Here is a 16,380-nt window from a genome sequence, read left to right as displayed (position 1 = left end):
ATCTTTCACTTTGGTGAGATGATCTGCCATAGAGTCACCCTCATCCATAGAAAGAAGATCCAATTGCCTCTTCAAGTAGGCAACTCTTGCCTCATTGCGTACCTGATACATTGCTTCCAATGTGTCCCATGCAAGCTTCGATGTCTTGCATGAACGAATGTGCGGAATAATAGTCCTTTTCACTGAAAGGGCTATCAATGACATGGCCTGTGCATCTCTAGAGTCCCATCTCTTCTGCTCTTGTGTGGGAGCAAGATCTACATCAGGTGCTCTTTGAGCACCTCCCTTTTGAGGCGTGGCTGGCTGTATGGTAAGTGGGCGTATGTCATCACCACACACGATGTCCCAAAGCCCTTTGGCTACCAGCAAATTACGGATCATGAAACTCCAGAGGGAGTAGTTAGATCCATCCAGCTTGTCCTCCTGGGTGAGCACACCAAATACATCTGTAGCATTTTGTGCCATGTCAACAAAATATATGTGCAAGCAAACCAAGCACCAACGTGCACTGCCAGGCAACCAAATGTCCTGTGCAAATGTATGCCTGCAAACCAAAGCAAGTGTAAACCTGCACCAAATTGTCCAATTACACACAATGTGTATACATACGCGACAAATCGCAGCTATAATGCCCAATTACATGCTCCAATTTGAAAATCCTCAATTTTTATGCACTCCAATTGCTTCAATGTGCATCTAATTGGCCAATTTTCACAAAAGCCCCAAATTTCTGCAAGTGAAAGAGGTTCAATTTGTTGATTTTGACCTCAATTTCGAAAACCCCCAAATTGCAGGCAAAGCAAAATGTCCATTTTTTTTTAATTTGTCCTGAAATTGATAAATCCCCCAAATTGCACCTGCAATTTTCCTTTCAATCTGACTTGCACAGAAGTGTCTGCAAAATCTGCATATGACCTGCATTGGAATGGCTGCAAATTTTGTATTTGTGTTTGACCAAAAATTTGTACAGAAAATATCTTTGGCAGCACTTGTGAGGAAGGAGGTGCTTGGTGGTGAGCAGACAGTCGAGTAGAGATAACGGGCCAGCAGGCTGGCCAAGTCGTGCAAAACAGTTGTTGGAAGGAGTCGTTGCAGCTGGAGAATCAACGTTGAGGAACACAAGGAGCTGCAGGCTGGTGCGTGTAGCTGGCAGCCAGGTGGAACCGGGTGCGTGTAGCTGCAGGCGTCGAGGAGGCCTGCAGACCGTGGGCGTTGAGCAGGTGTCGGACCAACTAGAGGCGGGCGCTGTGCAGGTGTCGGGTCCCAGTGAGAGGCGCAAACACGCGTAGGGAAGCAGTACGAGCAGGGCGCACGGCGCTGGAGTCGGGCAGGGTCCTCCGGCGGCCTTGGACTAGCAAACAGAGGCGAAGGACGAGCGCGCAGGTTCGCGGGTGCCTGGAGTCGATGGTGGAGGGCGGACGGCGGCCGGAGCAAGAATGGCGACGGCGGGTCGAGACGTAGACGGCCTGAACAGAGGAGCGACGGCCAGAACAGAGGGGCGTCGACGGACGTGGTCGGCCGGAACGGAACGGCGAGTCCAGACGACGGTCGGCCGGCAGCTGCTGGGATGGAGCGCAGGCGCGCCTGGGCGGCAACGAAACTGGGCGCCGGCTGGAGGCGGAAGAACCGCCCGCGAGCTGGGCGGCGCACTAGTGCCGCCCGTTTTTGGCGGCCAGACGGTGGAGCAGCGACGGAAGCCATGGACGGACGGCGACGGAAAAACGCAGGCGACGGAATTTCGCAGGATTTCTTCCAGCTGCAGATTTTAGGGCCAGCCCCTAGCTCTGATACCAAATGTTGGGTGTTGGACTCACACTCACACACACAAACCTGCACATTAGGGTTAGGTGCAGGGTAGAGAAGCTCACACACAGAAATGAGAGAGAGAGAGAGAGAGAGAGAGAGAGAGAGAGAGAGAGAGAGAGCCAAAAGTGTGGTATCCACAAAATGCAAGTCAACCCTTGCATGTGTGCCACATCCATGTAATATAGAAGTACAAAATATTATATGTTAGAGTGTCCTTTCACACTTGATGTCCAAGGGGAAAAACCACATGGGAAAAAGCGCCCTTGGTTAAGCCCTATTCACACATAGCACTACCATAAGTGAGCATATGCCTACAAGGGCCTCAGCCTTCCCATCTGCACCTTGGAGGAGCTTTTGGATGCGGAGTTTGCGGATGACGTTGCTGCCTACCTTTCCTGCTTGGAAGAGGATGCTTTTCAGGCTTCAGCGGATACCAAGAGGTTGGATGCCAGTTGGGCATCGACATCACCTTTGAGCAGCAGATAGCCCCCCTCCTCCTGAGCATTCGCAGGAAGTTACTTTACTGGAGTCTGGAGCCCGGCTTGTCTGTCCTCGGCAGGCTGGGTTGTTGTGGTCAACCAGGTTCTGTTGGTGGCCACCATGTGGTACATTGCATCCTGCTGGGCTTTCTCTGGCTAGTGCACTGGCTAGGTCCAAAGGCTTATTCGTAACTTCCTATTTTCTGGCAGTGATGGCTGCATAGCTAGGGTCAAGGTCTTCACAAGTGGGGGTCGGGCATCATCAATCCCGCAGCTTAGAGAAGAGCCCTCTCGAGCAAGTTGATTGTCCACAGTCTCCAGCCAGGAGGAGAACCGTAGGAGGATTTTCTTGTTGCTTGCATTCTTACCCACACCACCTCCCACGGTGGACTGCGTCCCAGTGGCGCTAGGTTAACAGCACTGACCCACACACTCAGCACCTCATCAAGGATAAGTTTGCAGGCAGACTCTTTCGTGGTTCGGAGGCACTTCGCCTGGCTCTCTACCAGTCACCTCCCGGTTGCGACGAGCGCCGCCTCTTTGGAACTCAGAAGGCCCTCTCTTCCTATGGCTGCAGGCACATCACAGCCTAGCTGCCGGCATGTGGTCGGACATTGTTGGACGCCCATCACTATGCAGACAGTGGAGACTCAATGCCATTGCCTTTGGGATTGTTCAAAGGTCCAGCAAGTTTGGTGGAGGATTCTCAAGCTTTTCACATCAGAGCTCAACACTCTTTGCTAAGTTGCTTGAGGCATGATAGCTTGGGCTGCAGAGGTGGTCGTGGGCATGGCTTTACTTTATGAGGAGGATGGCACATGCCACGCCTTACAGCTCACCCATTTTCAGATCTCTGCTCTCTCAGCTTCCTCGGAGGCATGATAGCTTGGGCCGTGGAGGTTGGCGTGGGCATGGCTTTACTTTATGAGGAGGATGGCACATGCCACGCCTTACAGCTCACCCATTTTCAGATCTCTGCTCTCTCAGCTTCCTCGGAGGCATGATAGCTTGGGCCGCGGAGGTGGGCGTAGGTTTGGGGATGGCACATGCCACGCCTTACAGCTCACCCATTTTCAGATCTCTGCTCTTTCAGCTTCCTGGGTCCTAGTCATCAAGGGATCCAGAGTCCGAAGTGTGCTTGCTGCCTTCCATGAGATCCCAGTGACGAAGGAGACTCAAAGCCCATCCTCTCCCAGGCATTTGCCCCTAGGTAATGCCGTCAGAGCCTTTGCCAACTCCTCAGATGTGCTAGGGGTCATGAGGAAAGTCCGGAGAGTGTGCGGGACCACCTCTCATATGCTACCAAACCTGCTTACCTGCATCTGTGAGGTACATGCTGGCCTCGTAATCTGTAGATACCCTCTCTCCACCTATGTGGGCCTGAAATCTCAAAGAACTCCCCAGTGACCATGTCTTCTGCCTGCGTCCATTGGGATGATATCTGTACTCCACCTGCCGCTCCTCGATGGATTTGAGCTCTGTACGTGCAGTAGCCAACTGGCTCTCCATCCACAGTGCACTCTCCTGAAGCCATTGTAGAAAGGCCTCTCCTGCTCTTGGAAGCCAGCCAATCTGCTCTGTGTTGCCTTGTGTAATAAACTGGTGATCTCTCCAAGGCCTGGATCCAAGGTGCCTGCAGAGCAGCTGCTCCTGAGTGAAAATCTAGCCTCTCCCAAATCCCCTCTATCCCACTGGAAATCTCAGAGTCCTGGATGAGGCTATCTAGAATCCAAGTGCTCAAATGTCCGTGCTGCCTCAAGGGGTCATCCAGGAGAGAATAACCTTTGTGTGATTGGAGAAAGTAGTGCCAACCAAAATACCAATCATGCCACCACAACCACAAGCCTACTTGTCCACATAGAACCGATCTAATTTGGATAGGTTAGGGCCTGTACTCCTCCTGTCAGATCTGGAAAAACATAGGCTTTCGGGACTATGTTCAAACTCTCGAAGATGCCAAGGGTCCCCTGAGAGCCAAAATCAACTCCTCCCAAGCTAAGTACTCTCTACCTGATACTACAGCCATGCCACCACTAAGTCTGTCCTCCGCCGACTCTAGCATTTTAAAATCTCCACCCATACGCCAGAAATCCACCTGTGGTAAGGACCGACGAACTGTACTTTAGAGGGTGACTCTACTTGCTTCTGTAGCATTCGACGCGTATACATTCAAGAAGCCCATAGAGTCTTCTCCAATCCTAATGGTCACCCACTAAGCTCGTCCAGTGACAATGGTGCCTAAGTCCACTAGTGTCGGCTACAGCTTCTCACTAATGGAGATGCATACTCCACCCTGCGTCCGAGATGGAGCTCTTCTCTAAGGACACCACGCCTGTGGAAGCACTGGGGCTCCCCAAACCCTGGATGTTCCATGAAACAATCCACATAGCTAAGAGCGGTGGGAAGCGGAACTGCCCTCCACTTGAAGATTCTTGGGCATGGGTTTCGATGGAGAGTAATCACCGTCGGTCCTGGGGTGAAGATGCGCCTGATGGGCACGAATCGGGTTTGGCGCAACCGAGGGGTGGCGAGAGTGCTAGAGAGGCTGAGTGGGGGGGTGGAGGAGGTTGCCGGCTTGCCGTAGGCTCTAGAGAGTCACCTAGCCCCTTGGGAGAGTGAAAGCCTGGAGGGGGATCTCGATGAGGTAACAGTCTCTTGAAGGGGTGGGTTGGGGTAGGTTCCTCGAAGGTATTGAGGGAGGCCCATCACTGTCGAGGGGTTGTTGAGGTAAATGCTCGAAATGGTTCTTTGACACAACCGTATCCTCTTAGATCCTGCCAGCCTTGCTCACTTATCGGTGCCGCTCTGCTCTAGAAGTCGGTCGGCAGTTCCGCCTTGGGCCAGCAGTTTGCCCCTCTCCTATGCCGGTCTCGACCGAGGATGCATCCTAGTACTCTGGTACCTAGGGATGTGTGTCTCGCCCACCCTCATGGGGAAGGTGTGAGCTGGGACCTGTGCCTTGGCGGGGTGGGGGGGGGGGTGGGGGGGGGGGGGGGGGGGGTAAACTGGAGGCAGTTGCTTGGACTGCCGACGAGGACAAGCTCTACCGAGGTGTACCATCTACCTGTAGATGAAACATTGGCTTGGGAGGCCAAAGTACTCAACTCTTTGCAAAATAGGGTCCCCCTGCAGACTAGGGAGCAGAATGGAGTGAGGCACTATCTCCGAGGAGGCAATACAAATACAAAGGGATGGAATCCTTGCCATCCGTGCAAGAACCAAAGCGGCGGGGGGGGGGGTGGGGGGGGGATGGATTCCATCACTCTTCCAATAGCACCACCTATCACTAGGAGGAGAGGAAGGTATTCCTTCCTAAGACTTGGAAAGCATACTGTCACAAGAAAGCCTGAGACGCCAGCCAAAGGGTCGGACACCGGGTCGAAGCTGTGTTGCCACTTTGCAAGAAGGCCTGGCATGCAGTGCGATGGGGCTTAGCTACATGACTCTGTCCGAAGCTGCAGGTGAATCAAACTCAACCTGACAATAGCCACACCTCAGGGATGAATGGCAGTGATCTTTCCAGGCGTGCCGAGAAGGCTTGTCTATAAACAGATCCTTGAACTATCCGCGTGCCGGGCAGCTACCCACAATCTCTCATACCAGGGTGGAGTCCTCCAAAGAAGCGACTGTCGTAGAGCGAGGAGCTGGAGATCATCTTGTGAAAAGGAGAGGCAAGGGACCACATCCTCGGTTGGGGATGAGGGAGTGGCTGCTATGGAATCCTCCTAGGGGTTGAAGACCAGAAGATGCCGAAACTTGCCATGGATAAAAAGCCCCCGAGAGTGATAAGCACCTGTTGCACAAAATGGCAGGCTGTGCAGGGACAGAAGAGCTGGAGATCATCTTGTGAAAAGGAGAGGCAAGGGACCGCATCCTCGGTTGGGGATGAGGGAGTGGCTGCTATGGAATCCTCCTAGGGGTTGAAGACCAGAAGATGCCGAAACTTGCCATGGATAAAAAGCCCCCGAGAGTGATAAGCACCTGTTGCACAAAATGGCAGGCTGTGCAGGGACAGAAGGGCTAGCAGTGCTGGCGAGGGGGCAGAGACAGAACAGGGTGGGGGAGGCTGAGGTGAAGAAGGGAGGGGCAATGGTGCTGCGGAGAAAGGGTGAGGCGGGCAGTGATGGGTGCAGACGGGCAATGGGGGGAGCTCCAGCTCGAGCTCAACATAGTTACTTTGTGTGGCTTTTATTTGAGCCTTTATGGGGTGTTTAGTCAGTTGCATGTTTGGGGAGTTACAAGTTCGGGTCATGTTTCTATCTGGGGGCCAAGTTGTGTACATTCTAAAATTGTAAGTTTGGGTGGAAAAAGGGCACTTGGAAAGGTCTAGAGGTGTGAAGGTCGGCCACGTGTACGTAGCCATTTTAAGAAAGGTGATGGGGAGTAGTGTCTTGGAGTAATGGAAGGGTAATTGATGCTTGTGTAGTATGTATGTATGTAAAAGGTGTGAAATTTTAAGGTTTTGCTGAGTTAGATGTTAGGTTTTCTTTCTCTCCTTAATTCTTCCTTAATCTCGTGAATGAAAGTATTGTTGCATTTATCTTAAATTTTCCTTGACACTTTTTGGTGGAGATGATGGGCAAGCTTGAGGTCACAAAGGACAATGGGGTTAGGGTTTGCTAGGATTGTGAGGATTTTCGTGATTTCTGTGAGAGAATTTTGTAGTGGCTGTTTTTTCTGTGTGTTAGGGTTCATTTTACATCAGGCATAGAGGAAGATTTTAATGATGATTAAGGAGTGCATTAACTTGCTGATTTGGGAAGAGAGAATAGAAGAGAAAGAAAGAGAAAGTAAAATTAATGTCTACGAAAGACCCAAAGGGTCTATGAGGCCAAAAGATGATACAATACTGCCATGGGTATGCTAAGCCATGGAAAGAAAAGTACCGAAAGAAAAAGCAACTGCTGCCAATGCCTGTGCTATAAGTGCAATGGTGACGGTGATACCATCCTTGGCCAGTACAGATCTGCTGGCTTCATACAGACTTACTGTCATTCAGGTTGCACTGTAAACCAATTTAACATGTGAGTTAGGCTATTGAGGGCATTCAGACATCATGTACATGTTTGTCCTCCATCTGGTCTGATTGAGCCCACATCCCCTCTATTTGAAATGGGATTAAGGCAGGTCTCTGTCAGTAGGGTCAGATTGACTGCTTTCGTAGGCACTGGGGATGAGTCCCTTTCTTTCTCGTTGATACTAGGATCATTATCACATTCCTTACTGGCTCTACGACTTTTGTATATTTTGTTATACTTGAAATAAGACGTATAGTTTTATGTGCCAGATGTGGCCTCTATCAGTCAGACTCTGCCATTCAGGTTGCATTGTAAACCAAATCATTGTGTGAGTGTGCTATCGGACATTTTTGGGCAACACACTGAGTACAATTACCTGATTGCGAATCTGGGCATTTTTGCAAAGCATACTCTTATGATATTTTCCTTTTTTGGTGTTTTGGCATCATCTTTAAGTTTTTAAAGCGATTTCAAAAACCTACTGCTTGCAAATCCTTATTTTACATCTCATTAGCCCACTAAGTACCTGTTTTTAAGCATGGGATGATATGAGTAGCATAGCATTTACTTTGATGACAAACTGTCAGGTGCAGGAGCTGGAGCTGGTAATGGAGCTTATGAGTCACAAAATGTGGCTGCTATGACAGCTCAACAATGTCTTACAGCTGCATTAAAAGTGGACCCAAAGGCAGGCCACTTATGGGCAAATTTGGCTGCAGCATATACAGTGTTATGTGACTATTGTGGTGCAACAAAATGCCTTGAGCAGGTAAGTTGTGAACTTTGTTACTTGCTGCCTGATCAAATTAGCTTCCAAGTTATTTCTGTTTGCAACTGGTGCAAATCATTACATGAACATAATTGAGTGCATATCAGCGTGATCACAATGGTGTCTTATGAAGGCGCCAACTTACTGTGAATTATCAGGATCTCTCCCTTTTCTTTTTGGAATCATGTTTGTGGGCCATGTTTTCAAGTAGAATGTGTAGTTTTGCACATTTGCACTCTCACCATGCATGCAGAGATTTTAGCAGAGACACAAAAGGACTCACCCATGCACATGCACATGCACATGACTTTTCTTTCTCACAATCATAAATATTTTTTTGTTGTTTCGATTGTTTCCTGATTTGCACTCAAATGATTGTTTTTACAGGTCAATTATTTGGTTATTGTTGCCGGCGTTTCTTAACAAGAAACCTAATTAGATAAAGAAACCTAATTAGATAACCAAATTGGGATTTCATTCTTGATGCAAATCTCAAAAGCACATATTAAAACACAACTTTTAGTAGATGAGACGATGTGAGACAAGCACAAACATCAAATGTGCACAAGACCTGAAAGACGAGGGGTGTGAGAAAACATATTAGAATGATACAGGTATAGAAGGAGGACACTGCAGACTGGTCAATGCCAAATTGGGATTTCATACTCGATGCAAATCTCAAAGGCACATATTAAAACACAAGTTTTAGATGAGAGGATGTGACACAAGCACAAAAATCAAATGTGCACAAGACCCGAAAGACGAGGGGTGTGAGAAAAACAGATTAGAATGATACAGGTAGAGAAGGACACTGCAGACTGGTCGATGCCAGTCGAAATTGATTAAAACTGGTATCATTATTCTCCATAATCTTGTGCTACTCTGCTTATGGACTTTGAAGCTCTAGATGCTTTAAAATACAACTGCCACTTAAATTTTTCCTTATTTTGCTTCTTTAGCCCTGCCTTGTTGTTTGGTTCTCAGAACTTGCCTGTTCTATTAATGCAAACTGCCCTTTTTTTTTTGTGCAGTCAATACTATCACATGAAATCGCACAAAAAAGGTTATGCCTAACTAGCATGGCTCGTTGAGTCAAAGCTCCAAATGGCCTGCCAGAGCAAAATGCAATCATCCTTGGGCTTTCCACAACTAGCCTTGGAGGGTATTAAAATAGCTCAAGATTGTTTATGCAAATGAGAATTGTTCACCACGGGTTGTTTGAGGTTGGTCAGATGGTTAGCTTCGTAATTGCTGAGGACTCTAAGGTAGTGAAAACTGGGTAAGTTTACAAGATTTCTCCCATGTTTCACTAGCCTTGTAAAGATAGAGGTAGTAATGAAGTGAGCTATAAATGAGAATTTGAGTCGAGGGTGAAGCATGCAGTTCCTCATGCGGATATACATAAAACAATTCAAATAGCTCAAGATTGTTTATGCAAATGAGAATTGCTCACCAAGGGTTGTTTGAGGTTGGTCAGATGGTTTAGCTTCCTAATTGCTAAGGACCATAGTGGCACCCGGTTCGCGCACTGCCCAGGAGGTACGGTTCGGTATGGTCGATACATACAGTTCGGTACGGTACGGTGGATGTACGGTCGACTAGGATTCGACCGTTTTTTTTTCCTTCTTTTTTCTCACCATTTTTTGGGGCTGTTTTTTTTATCTTTTTTTCACTCACAAGTGCTCATTGCTCAAGTCTAACATAAAGAGATAATGGAGGCAAGAGAGAGTCTTCTTTCCGATGAGTAACTGGTATGTTCAAAGGATCAGTCTCAGTCTGTGCCTCAAGGGCTCTTATTGACAGACATATTTGCAGACGTTGACCAAGTGGAGGGATCCATGTCAAGAGGACAACCTTTGGGAGAGGTTTGAAATCTCTCAAGCAGCAATCCCTAGATTCAACCTCAGGAGAACAACTCTAGGGAGGGCTCAATCGCAGGAGGATAATTCTTGGGAGATGGTTGAAATCTTTCATCAAGGGGCAGTTCCTGGATTCAACCTCAGGAGAACTCTTGGGAGGGCTCAATCTCAGAAGGATAAGTCTTGGGAGATGGTTTTATTCTCAAGAGGCAATCGTGGATTTTCTTATTATGAGCTTCTCTTTCTTATGGTGGTGCTTTTATGGAGGAGGGATGTTGTCGTGTCCTTAGGTCATGGCATTTGGTAGAATGGCATTGGATAGGGACACATATGACTATTTTTTTCTCTAGAAAAAGATCCTTCTATCAGTGAACATAAAAAATGTCTGCCCGTGGGTGGATTACCCCCCTCTGTAGGGGTAAAGTGTTCAAAAGAAAAAAGGAGGGGATGCTCCCTCCATGGCTGGCTGCTCTTGGAGGGAGACTACATCCTGGGGGGAGGGGGGAAAAGCCACTCTGGGGGCCTATAGATAGTGCCAAGTGATATCTCCGTCCCTGCTGGTGAGTCTTACAAACATCTTTTTCTCTATGGCAGTGGGCCCCTCCCAAACCTTGGACGTTGATGGTGAGTAGTCAGAGTCTGTACGAGTATCGAGACGCTCCAAGTGGGCACCAATCTGCCCATCCAAATATGTCCACTTGGCTCGAGCCCTGCTGAGGGTGGATTGGAGGCGGACCTCGTGTTCAGGTACCTGTAATTGTGAGTCATCAAGAAATTCACATGAAGGAAGACAAAGAGATGTGCCTCAATCCCCTCCACCTCAAAGGATCCATCCTCCAACCTGTGGCTGGAACTGTCTAGCTCCATCCTTGCCAGCGGCCACTAACAGTGGCTAATGGTGTCGGTGAGGCGAAGGTCACTGATGTGGTGAGAAAAGTAGATGGCCTGATCATGTATGGCTGAAGCTACTAAGTTGCAGTCCTAGTACCAGTCGTGTCCAGGGTGATGCTCAATGGAAGAGGGAAGACGGGGCTAAATATTGTCTTAAGAATTAATGATAAATGAGCTAGTGTAAAGTAATGATAAATGATAAATGAGCTAGATCTTACCAGCCCTCTTGTTAATGTTATATGCACTAACCGATGTTGGATTTGCAAGTCAAAATTAGTTGAGAAATCACTAGAAGGCACTAGCGAGAGAGGATCGCAACCCCAATCCTACGTGTTTGTTTCATTTGGGCACCACAGACAAAACTCTCTTGGAATACCTATAGCTGAGATATTCAATTCTGATTGAAGCGATAACTTGTCGGAATGAACATGCTAAACAAGTTCTGTATTGAGATATGGGAAAGCTTTTGTACACATACTCCTTTTTTATATTCATAAATCTTATGCAGAGAATTTAATGTTTGGTGCTCATGTTTTAGAACTGGCAACCACATTTTTTATTGCTTGTTTGATCTTCAATAAAGTCTTATTTCCTTGCAAAGAAGCTGTAGGCTGTTTTCTTTTCCTTGAATCATTTGGATTCTTATTTCTGCATTTTGTGATATAGCAAGCCGTTGTGAGGATCAAAAGTGACATAAGAGCAAGCATCATGCTTGGGTTTTGATAAAAAACAGATAAATACTGGGCGAAGGTACAAAGGGGAAGTTGCCTTATGATGTTTGTGTTAAAAGCATGTGCTATAAAGGAATTTATGGACTACTTCCTTCTTGTAGGAATCCGAGAGTTAGTGTAGTGTTAATACATCCAATGGGTTTGAAGGAATAGGAATCCATGAATCAGTAAGGGGAGATGGCATCAGACCATTACAACCCTCCCTTGTTTTGCAAAGGATTTGTGCCCATTTTGTTTGGTTGTGTCCTTAACCTTACTCATGTCCATGCATGGGATTTTTTTGTTGTCATCACATTGGGTGGTGATCACACCACCCTTGAAATTTTGTGTTGGAGTTGTTATGCATAGGTGTAGCTTGTATAAGGTGCTATATTAAAGCATAACATTGTTGGATTAAAAAAACACAAAAAAACGTTTGCAAACCAGTGTTTGTTTGTGCTGCTGCTAATCAGTTTTTGTTAGTTTTGAGCCAATTTGAGTGTCTTCTTAAAATCTTTTCATAAGAATCTTCTTTGACACTTTCTCAATAGTTAGTTCTCATTCTGTAACTCATTTACAATTTCCTAATTGATATACAAACTTTTCATGACAGGCTTCCAAGCTTGAACCTAATCGGTTGTCAACTAGGTATGCAATTGCCATGCACAGAGTGCGTGACTCACAACACTCTCATGATGCTTCAGAACAGCTTTCCTGGGCTGCCAATGAAATGGCTTCAATCTTGAGAGAAGGTTATTCAACAACCATCCAGCCACACATAGCCTGGGCAGGATTAGCCATGGTGAACAGGGCTCAACATGAAACAGCGGCTGCTTTTGAAGGAGACGAGGCGGACTTCAGAGAATCCAAAGCTAGAGCTTTTCATACCCTGCAGCAGGTTGATGTTGTTAGCCTTTCACCATTTTAAGTATGTAATGTAATTTTGTGGTGATTGTTGTGATTTTTTCGAGCTTTACCTCAGAGAGAACATAGCAATGTCTGTGGCTTGATACTAATCCCTGCCCTTTGGCTGCAGTGAATGGATTTTTTCCAGTTGTTGTCTCTGGTGTTAGCTTAGATAATTGGCAGTTCATGACTTCTTGTATAATGCTTGTGCTTCACTTCCTGGGTTGGGGATTCTCACATGTGGTGCTCACATGTTGTGAAGCCTTGGACCTCTAGTCTCTCTCACTGTAATGATAGCATCATCCCTGATCTGTGTAAGCGGGCATCCAGCTGCCGTGAAAGAAGTCTCCAAGGAGTGCATCCTAATCATATCTTGAGGTGACCTATGGCTGGTCCACCTTCCCAAGCTAAGTAGCTCCCCAGCCTATCGTCTCTGAGACGTCCTGGGGCTGTTTCCCATGAAGTAGAGCCCCAAGCATCGCTGGTCTGGGAATTCAGTAATCCTGGATAATGAGCCAAATTCCTCGGAGTGGAATCTCCCCCAAATCTCATAATATACTGGCCATCTGCAAATCTAATGATCCTCCAACTCGACCTCTAGAGAGCAGTGACTATAGATCTTGTCCTACTTGGCAAAGCCCTTTGTGTTCCTTGTTTCCACTCAAAGGCGCAGCGATTAGACTTGCGGGGGGCGAGGGGGGGAGAGAGAGAGAAAGAAAGATAGAAATAAAGAAAGAAAGATTTTATTAACGTCTTCCAAAAGTCCGAACTCGGCCTATGAGACAAATCAGTGTACCTGTGTGGGGTATCCTCTGTCATCCCAACAAAATGAAAAAGTACTGAACTAAAAAGCTGAATCTGGGTGTGCAATAAGTACAATGAGTGGGGGAGGGGATGGAGCTCTACTACTAGGAGAATGCAAAGCTATATGCATGGAGTATACAATCATGATATGCAACCTAGCTAGCTCCATCTTGTACCATACTGGGGGTATAAAATGGTATACATCAATGAAGGGGGTGTCCACAGCTCCCTGAAGAACATGCCTGGGTCTGCTCTGAAGCGAGCTTGTCGCTCCACACCCTCTCTGTGAAACTGAGCTCTGATCTCTGTCATCTCTCTCTGGTATAGGCGTGGTGTCCGAAAGCAAGGTGTCCTCTGTCTCCTGCGGGCTCTGAGTGTCTCTGCTCTCTAGAGAGTAATTCCCTGCTATGTAGGGGCTGGGAGTGGGATGGATCTCTGAAAAAATGTAGTAATCTGTGTCTGTCGTCCCCCCTCTGGAGCTGTCTGAGCCTGTAATGATGTCTCTTTGTGACGCTGTATGTCTAGAATGAATCTCCCCAGTATGCACTGGTCTACTGCCTCAAAGATCTGGCGTAGGGAATGTGGCTCTCTGAATAAAATGGGATCTCTCTCTCTCATGGCTGTATATGCCCTGCATCTGCATACATAATGCTCCTCACTCTCCACCTCCTCTCTGCACAATCTGCATACCCTCTCCTCTCGGGGGATCCGTGCTACTTTGGCAGTCTCGATCTCTACTCTCGGGGGATCCGTGCTACTTTGGCAGTCTCGATCTCCAATCGATGTGATGAAACTCTAAGTTGACCAATAGCCACTTGGGACCCGTGTGGTAAAAAGCCCTCCATGTATCTAGGCCTCTCTATAAATCCATCATCAGTGATACTCATGAAGTGATCTCTGTAGTATAGCATCTTCGGTGGAAGAGGCTGTGTAGGCGATATCCATGTCTCTCGTGTACAGAGCTCCCATAGGTCCTGTCTCAATACTCTGTTCCTCTCACTATGAGAGACGGATATGTGGTGCATCCCTGTCATACTGGAATGGTGGTAGATGATCCATGTCTAGGCCATGCTGTGAGAACCACTGTGTGACCTGTGCATACCATGATCCTCTGTCTCCTGCCTCAGCCAGTTGTCTAGATGCCTCAAAAGCTCTGTATGACAATCTGTCCTGTGGCATCTCTCTGAATCTGTCTAGCAGGCATATAGTCTGGAATATGGCCTCTACCATCATAGGAGGCGCAGCAAACTCTGCTCGGATAATGTCATGAGGTACTGACGGTTTGCTGTGTATCATGCGTGCCATCATGAGGTCCTGTGGTCTCTCTATCCGTGTCCACCAATGGGTAGCAAGGCCTCGCACCCATATCGCTGCTCCATACATCAGTGCCGGTGTGACTAATGTGTCAAATAGCCACCCCTTCGTCCGGGGCTCCTGAAAATGCACCTGGTGGCACTGTCTCTCTAGCATAGCCAATGCTCCATATCCCCGTGTCAATCTAGCTCTGGCTGCTGAACCCATGGTGAAGCGCGTGGCTATTGCAGAGAAGGTAACCCCTAGGTACACGTATGATGTCACCACCTCCACTTGGCGTCGTGCAAGAGTGAATGTCAGCTGACTCCTGCCCTGTCTCGATGTATGAAAGACCATAACCTTGGTTTTCCCAAGGTTCACAGTAAGACCCCTCTGTGTGCAGAAATCATCGAGTGCACATAGATGCTGCTGTAGACCTCATGGAGACTCAGACACTTATACAATATCATCAGCATAAAGCATAATATGTACTGAGGTACTTGCTAGATCAACTCCATCTCCACCTCCCCGTGTAATGAAGTCAGCCACCTCATCAATGTATAACCCAAATAGCGTGGGGGAAAGTGGGCATCCTTGCTTCACACCAATGGTGCTAGCAATAGTCTCGGACATACCTCCTGGGCATCTGACTCGCCCAAAAACTTGCTCATATAATGCATAGATGCCCCATGTCATATCTGCTGGTATGCCAAGAGATTGCAGGCGCTGAAAGAGCCTCTCTCGTGGTACTGTGTCAAATGCCTTGCGGAAATCCACAAAGCAGCAATAGAGCTTTCTCTTCCTCACTTTGGCCTGATCAATCATACATCTCAAAGTGAATACATGGTCAGTGGTAGAGAAAGCTCTCCTGAAGCTTGCCTGCCCTGATGAGCGTAAACCTGCTCGCTCAGCATATAAGCTAAGCTCTTGCTCCAACACTGCACCATAGAGTTTGGCCAATACGTGGCCAACCATAACCGTCCTGTAGTTGCTCGGATCGAGCATATCCCCTGTTTTGTGGATCGACACAATGGTATGCATCGTCCACTCCGCAAGTAAACCCTCTGCTAGTGCCCTGTTAAACAGGTGTGCAAGAAAAGGAGCCAAAGTATCTACTGCATATATGAGATGCTCACCCTGTAGGCCCATATGCTCGGCGGCCCGTCCATGCTGCAGGCGGCGGATAGCTTCCTTTACCATTGAGTGGGTAAAAAAGCTAGCTGTGGTAGGTCGAGGCTCCTGTGGGGGCTGAGGTATAGGTGGCTGCTATGGGGCGTGGTATAGGCCCTCTGCATATGTGTGCCATGTCTGTGGGTCTTCAATGGGTGTCAGTGTCCGGGGCTCTCTGAAGTGCCGCCATGAGATAGGGCTATCTCTACTCATGAAGAGATGTAAGATCTCTAGCTCCTGTATCTCTGCGAAGGCCCGCCTTTTGCGGCGAGTAAGTCTCCTCATCTCTCTCCTCGACTCCTGCTCTGTGATGGCTCCCAAGGCTCTCTATAAGCGGAGCCGGGAGTACCATCTGTTCTGGGGCATAGTCCCAGATCTCGCAGGCTCTCCTGAGTGGACACGATGTGGGAAGCTCTGTAGTGCAGCCGTGTGTAGGAGTGATGCCAACTGGGCTGTAATGGTATCCATAGGTGCCAGGGGATCCATGAGTAGGAGCCCATCCTCTACTCTGCCAGTGTATATGTCTACCATGTCATGTGTGAAGCATATGGTAGTGTGTGGCGTCGGTATGTGAGGGGCTGGTGATATTGGTGATCCGGCTAGTGAAAATGCCAAGTATGTATGATCTGCCCCAATAGGACGAGGTGGGATGGAGAATGAGGTGACAAGCTGTGA

The 16,380-nt window shown here is 47.9% G+C and overlaps 1 protein-coding gene across 2 annotated transcripts in view; it reads left to right on the top strand.

Annotated features, from left to right (window-relative positions):
• Nucleotides 1-16,380, top strand: part of LOC147628818 (tetratricopeptide repeat (TPR)-containing protein) — an 86,213-nt gene that overhangs the window by 50,425 nt on the left and 19,408 nt on the right. For both annotated transcript variants that reach the window (XM_086811973.1, XM_086811974.1), the window contains exons 8-9: nt 7,891-8,072; nt 12,146-12,430. In XM_086811973.1, the coding sequence (XP_086668099.1) occupies nt 7,891-8,072; nt 12,146-12,430 (467 nt within the window). The remainder of the gene's footprint in view (nt 1-7,890; nt 8,073-12,145; nt 12,431-16,380) is intronic.

This window comes from Cibotium barometz, chromosome 18, assembly GCF_041138505.1.
Source record: "Cibotium barometz isolate CiBa-2024 chromosome 18, ASM4113850v1, whole genome shotgun sequence".
Classification (NCBI taxonomy): domain Eukaryota; kingdom Viridiplantae; phylum Streptophyta; class Polypodiopsida; order Cyatheales; family Cibotiaceae; genus Cibotium; species Cibotium barometz.
The sequence above is the reverse complement of the archived record's forward strand: the minus strand, read 5'-3'. Positions and strand labels throughout refer to the sequence as shown.